The sequence below is a fragment of the Vicia villosa genome, linkage group LG6 (assembly GCF_029867415.1).
Source record: "Vicia villosa cultivar HV-30 ecotype Madison, WI linkage group LG6, Vvil1.0, whole genome shotgun sequence".
Taxonomy (NCBI): domain Eukaryota; kingdom Viridiplantae; phylum Streptophyta; class Magnoliopsida; order Fabales; family Fabaceae; genus Vicia; species Vicia villosa.
The window spans coordinates 28,044,852-28,050,987 of NC_081185.1; the positions used below are offsets into that span (position 1 = coordinate 28,044,852).

Here is a 6,136-nt window from a genome sequence, read left to right on the forward strand (position 1 = left end):
CAAAATGCTGAAGACTTATGTTTCTGAAGATAAAGGGTATTGAAGAACAAATGTTGAAGACTCTGAAGGAGAAGCTCTGAAGACTCTGAAGACTTGAAGTTCTGATGACCCAAGGCTTATTTTATTTCTTCTAACTCATGCTCATCAGAAGCCTATGAAGTCCAAGAAGATAGGAAGATAACGTTAACGTGGTACATGATACAAAACAAATGTTTCGCTCCACTATCATAAAAGGACGAACGCGGTGTACCATCTTGTCCCCCATGTTGTTCAAGCTGCCAGCTTTATGGAATTTCTATAATCACCATCCAATGGATATATTATTTTATTGGCTATAAATAAGCTTGAAGACCAAAGTAAAAGGCTGCTAATTCACGTTCTTACAAGACTATTCATAAAGCTTTCCTTAGTCTATTATTTTTGAAATACTATTTACTAATAACTTGTGTAGAAGCAAATATATTTTAAACAAACCTTTTTCAAACTGTTGTTTGATTGTGCCTTAAGGGACCAATTGGTCAAAATCCTTGAGAAGTATAAGATTAGTGTGTCTTAGAGTTTGTACGTGAGTCACTTGCAGTTAGCTTGTGCATTGTAATAATCAGTGAGATTATTAGATTAAGACCTTGTTTGATAAGGCAAAATCACCTTGGCGGGTAGACTAGATTAGTTTGATAATTTTCAAGTGAACTAGTATAAACATACATTGTCCTTTCCTTCTAGTATCTTTAACGTTATTATCAAGAGTGAAGAAAGACTGTATTTATTAAGGGGGATTTTCTTAGAAAAGTTTTTGTTTTTAAAACTCAATTCAAATCCCCCCTTTCTTGTATTTTTCATACCTTCATTTATCGTAGTGTGGTATTGATGTAGAAAGCTATTCTACAAACCATATAATCATTGCCTATAGAAATACCGCCTCATTTGGCTATTTACGCGAGTAATGCTTGAATGTTCTCTCTAGTTTGAAGTTGTTCTCGTCTCTTGACTGATCTTCCTATTCCTGGGACACTACCCTTTGTCATTTCTCTACGTGTGTTTTATTGACTAGATTTTGCTTTTGTGTTATTCGTCAATTGAGAGTTAGTGGTGCATAAAATTCTGAAACACAATTTTAACTTCTTATTATTGTCAATTTTTTTTTGGATTTTGACTGCTACTGGCACATCACGAAACTCGTGAACCTAATAAAATCTTAGAAAGACTTGGCTCTTCCTTATTTGACAATAATCGATTGAGAAATGTTTAACAGATAACTTTACTTTAAACTTATTTCTTTGTCGATCTCGACTAACACTTTAATTATTTTTAATTTTAAATAACATAATATCTTCACTTTTCTTAGGTATAAAATAAAATAGTTTTATAAAAACATTTTTATTGGTCATTCTTAAGGATAAAATAAAATAATTTTATGAAAAAAAATTATTGATCATTTTAAAGGTTAAAATAAAATAATTTTATGAAAATATTTACTGGCCAAAATAGCCTAGTTGCAACAACTACACACATTAAGTGTGTTAATATGTATAAATTGAGAATTACAATTTAATTTCACTACAAAACACATTAAATTTCTATGCATATACCATATGAGATGTACTTATCTAGCTTTCACAAGAATATTTCATTTTCTATAGATTATAATATAGTCTTATAAAAGACTTACTCTAAAAATAAAAAGTCTTATAAAGAAAACATCTAAAGGAGGCTAGCTCTCCCCTAAGCTCCTGTGGGACCATGCATTTTGTTAATAACATATTTAACATAAAATAACAATGGAGTCGTATATCTATTTTCTAATGGGAAATGCTATATATTAACACTTGATATAAAATGTTATAATAATAACAAGTGAAAACTTGGAGAGGTAAGTTTCATTTTGACAAGTTACAATGACTGAAATTGAACTTAGACCAAGACATTTTCCAGCTATATATTACTATATAAACAATAATAACAAGTGGTTAGGTATATTGATCTATAAGATACATGTATAAATAGAAGATGAATTAGAGATTTGTGTAGATATATTTAACAAGAGGTAGAAAAGATGGAGAAAATAATGAGGATTGTGTTTATGGTCTTGGCTATGGTTTTTATGATATTTTCTAGTGGAGAAGGGCAATTAGTAGAGAATTTCTATGTTTCAAGTTGTCCTAATGTGGAACTGTTGGTGTCTCAAGCAGTGACAAACAAGTTTACTCAGACAATTACTACTGGTCAAGCAACTCTTCGTCTCTTTTTGCATGATTGCTTTGTTGAGGTATATATAATCTTAGTTTCTAAAATTCATATATTAATTGTTCTTGAGTTCCTCATTTCTTTGTAACCCTTAACTCTCTTAAACATCACACCATTGCTTTAATTTTTTGGTTTCTAATTATTGAAAAATTTTAAGAGTCTCTCGTCGGATAATATATGAATTGAACACGTGTTTATAAATAGGGATAATTTTTATCCTATTTTAGTTTTTACAATCAATTAGATTTAATCACATTTTTTAACATGGTATCTAAATATGTGGTGTAGGGCAATCTTCGTCCCATTTGTATGATTGAGTTATCTCAAATATTTCTTCGCAAAAGTTGTTGCGATTTTGATCTCAATTCGGAGTTTTAACCTTAATTTTAAATTTAAAGAAAAAATATATAAAAGTGTAACTTATAAACTAAAACTCATTTTTAAATTAAAAGATTAATATATTTGAATCTCAAGGATTATGACCAAAATTGCAACGGTATGAAATTCAGGAAATAGAAACTCCAATTTTGAAAAGGGGAGATTAGTAGTCAGTTTTAGGTGAAATATGAATATAAAAAATGTATAGTATTAGGACTTTTATGGATGGTGGAGGCTAATGCTTCTTTTTTCAAGGTCTTAATCTTAGTTATGTCATCCACTAAAGATTTTCAAAAACCCATATGGAAATTGGAATGGTATGCTTGACTTATATTTCATTTGTAGAAAAAAACGATAAAATATTACTTTTTGAAAAGAGTAAATGATAAAATATAATATGCTAAGAAATATGGCCGTTTATTTTAACCTTAAAAATAATAATTTTTATTATATTTTTTGAAAGGTTTTTATAATTTTTATATAAAATATTCATTTTTTGAAAATTAAAAAAAAAAATTTAACATATAATAACATAAATATATATTTTTTAAAATTAAAATATATTCAAAATCACGTAATTTTTTAAAAAAATTCATATCTTAAAACTAATTTTTGTTAAAAGTTTTTTTTTAAAGCAAACTATATTGAAGTGAGAACTAAGGGTTCTCAAATTTGGATTAAAAAAGGAACGATTTTTGTTAAAAGTTATTCAAAATACATTTAAATTTAACTAATTTTTTTGAAAATTTTAAAGTTTAAAAAATTATAATAAAAAACAAAATAATTAAAATAATATTTTATATAAATTATTTAAAATAATTTTTTAAAAATAATTGTAATTTTTCAAAAATAAATATATAACATTATAAAAATATGTTCAATATTCACCACCCAAGTAGTGGACGTGGTAAACAAAAGTATCCAAATCACAAGAATATACTACAACTAGTAGACATTGACTAATAAAAAACAATTATTTTAAGAACTACTACTTCAAAATTCAAACAAGTTCAATATCTCTCAAATTTGTATTGTTTTATACTAAAGAACAATTGTAATATTATGTAGGGATGTGATGCATCAATTATGATAGCTTCACCAAACGGAGATGCAGAAAGAGATGCAAAGGAAAATCTTTCACTACCAGGAGATGGGTTTGACACTATCATTAAAGCAAAGGAAGCAGTTGAAGCTTTTTGCCCAGGAGTTGTTTCATGTGCTGACATTATAGCACTTGCCACTAGAGACGTAATTGCATTGGTAAGTAATATTATTATTTAATTATTATTTAATTCTATAAATTAATATAACACTCTAACATCTAATTATGTTACATTTTAACAAGTCTTCTTTTTCACGTCACGTTTTAATAGGTTTTACAAACTTAATGACACATAAAAAAAATCCTAGTTAAATTGTCAAACTCATCAAAAGATTTAATACTTTAAAAATAGAGTATTAGGTTTGTGGAGCACTCAACTAAATGAGTAATGCTATATAGTAAGAATGATTTGAGATCACACTCTTATTTTTTATAATTTAATTTAAGATCAATTTTTAGGTGAAAAAAATATAGTTATTGATTTCAAAGTTGTTATAAAGGGTATTCAAATAAATACATAAAAATGTTTTTTAATGTCATTTAAAATTTTTGTATACTTAATATTTACAACTGATATGTTATATTTTTAAAATGTTGATAATGATAATTTTTAGGTTTTAAAAAAATTGAATTTTAATATTATTATTTTAAATTTTTTAACAAATAATTTGTTTTTTACTTCAAGATTAATCTATTTATTATTAAACTAATGTAAGACTCCATACAACATAATACAACTCGTTAATAATTATAGACGAGTTAATTCAAATCATTTAATAGACAGGATTTTAAAGAATAGATTAAACCGATTAATTTTATTTCCCTTTTTATTTAAAAGCATTACAACTTACAATTTTTTATTTTTTCCTTAACATTGTTGACAAAGTCTTATATTTAAGATTGTAGACTAATTAATTATATATCAATTTTATTTAAAAGTAGTACAACTTACAATTTTCTAATTTTTTTAATTTAATCGACAAAGTCTTATATTTAAGATTGTAGAATAATTAATTTTTTAAAATAATAAGTCAAATCATCTATTCCATTTTTTATTTTTTTTGGTTGATAAATTCCTTGTTTCTCTAATATAATAACCCCATCTTGGGTCTAACAAAAGTATTGCTAAGAAACTCCTTTTAAAAGAACAAAATAATTCTTAAAAAAACATAAATTTTAAACATATTTGAAGAGTAATTTATGAATTATATCACCAACTAAAGTGTAAAACTACTTAATTTTCATTTATATTTTGTACCACTAATTTATTTATTTTTGCTATATTATTTATGTGAACTATAGCTTGGAGGCCCTTCATTCACCGTTGAGCTAGGACGCAAAGACGGACTTACTTCAAAAGCATCAAACGTAGAACAAAATCTCCCAAAACCAACTTTCAATCTTAATCAATTAAACACAATTTTCTCCAAACACAACCTAACCCAAACCGACATGATAGCACTCTCAGGAGCACACACTATTGGATTTTCACATTGTGACCAATTCACAGATCGTTTATATTCATCTCAAGTGGACCCCACATTAAACCCTAGCTATGCACAAGAACTAATGGCAGGGTGCCCTAGAAATGTTGATCCGGAAATTGTGCTTCCTCTTGACCCTCAAACTCAATTTGTTTTTGATAATATTTATTATCAAAATTTGGTTAATGGAAAAGGGTTATTAAGTTCAGATCAAGTTTTATTCAATGACGAAGCTTCAAAGTCTAAGGTTGTTGAGTTTGCTAATGATGGTGGTAAGTTCTTTGATGCATTTGTTGTTGCTATTAAGAAGCTTGGAAGGGTTGGGGTAAAGACGGGTAAAGATGGAGATATTAGGAGAGATTGTTCTAAATTTAATTAGTGTGATATTTAATGAGTTGGTTGCAAAATAATTCTAGTAATAATTTGTATGTTTATTCCCAAAAATAATAATAATAATTTAATTTGTATGTTTATAGTCATGGTGATATATCTAAATCTATTATTTATATTGATGTTTCCCAAAGGAAATAGGTTTGCATATATTTGTTTTAAATTGATTGCTTGTGATCATTAAATTAATATAATTATGGTGTGATGATGTATGTTTTCACATATTTTCTTACTTGTATTAATAGTGACATGTATATAATTTTAACAAACTTTTAATTAAGTCGGTTCATCATGATAGAGACTTAAATAGATGTCAATCGATTACCTTGTAACTTATACGAATGGAGTAAATATCCTTTGGATTTTGTGTAACAGCTATGTATAGTTGAATTGTTGGTGTTTCATGTATTCGGGTTCGAGTACCCCTAGTACTCGGAATTGAATATAGTGTTGCTTATCAAAAAAATCATGATAGAGACTTATATATCACTTTTTGCAAGTTGCAACATGAAACCTTCGATAATTCTTCATCCCATGT

The 6,136-nt window shown here is 27.0% G+C and overlaps 1 protein-coding gene across 1 annotated transcript; it reads left to right on the forward strand.

Moving 5' to 3' along the window:
* The first annotated feature begins 1,968 nt into the window (after positions 1 to 1,968).
* On the forward strand, positions 1,969 to 5,681 carry LOC131611378 (peroxidase 55-like). Its single transcript, XM_058883417.1, has 3 exons — positions 1,969 to 2,266; positions 3,691 to 3,882; positions 5,027 to 5,681. Exons 1-3 carry the CDS (start codon positions 2,054 to 2,056, stop codon positions 5,585 to 5,587), a joined length of 966 nt encoding a protein of 321 aa, XP_058739400.1. The 5' UTR covers positions 1,969 to 2,053; the 3' UTR covers positions 5,588 to 5,681.
* Positions 5,682 to 6,136: the final 455 nt, after the last annotated feature.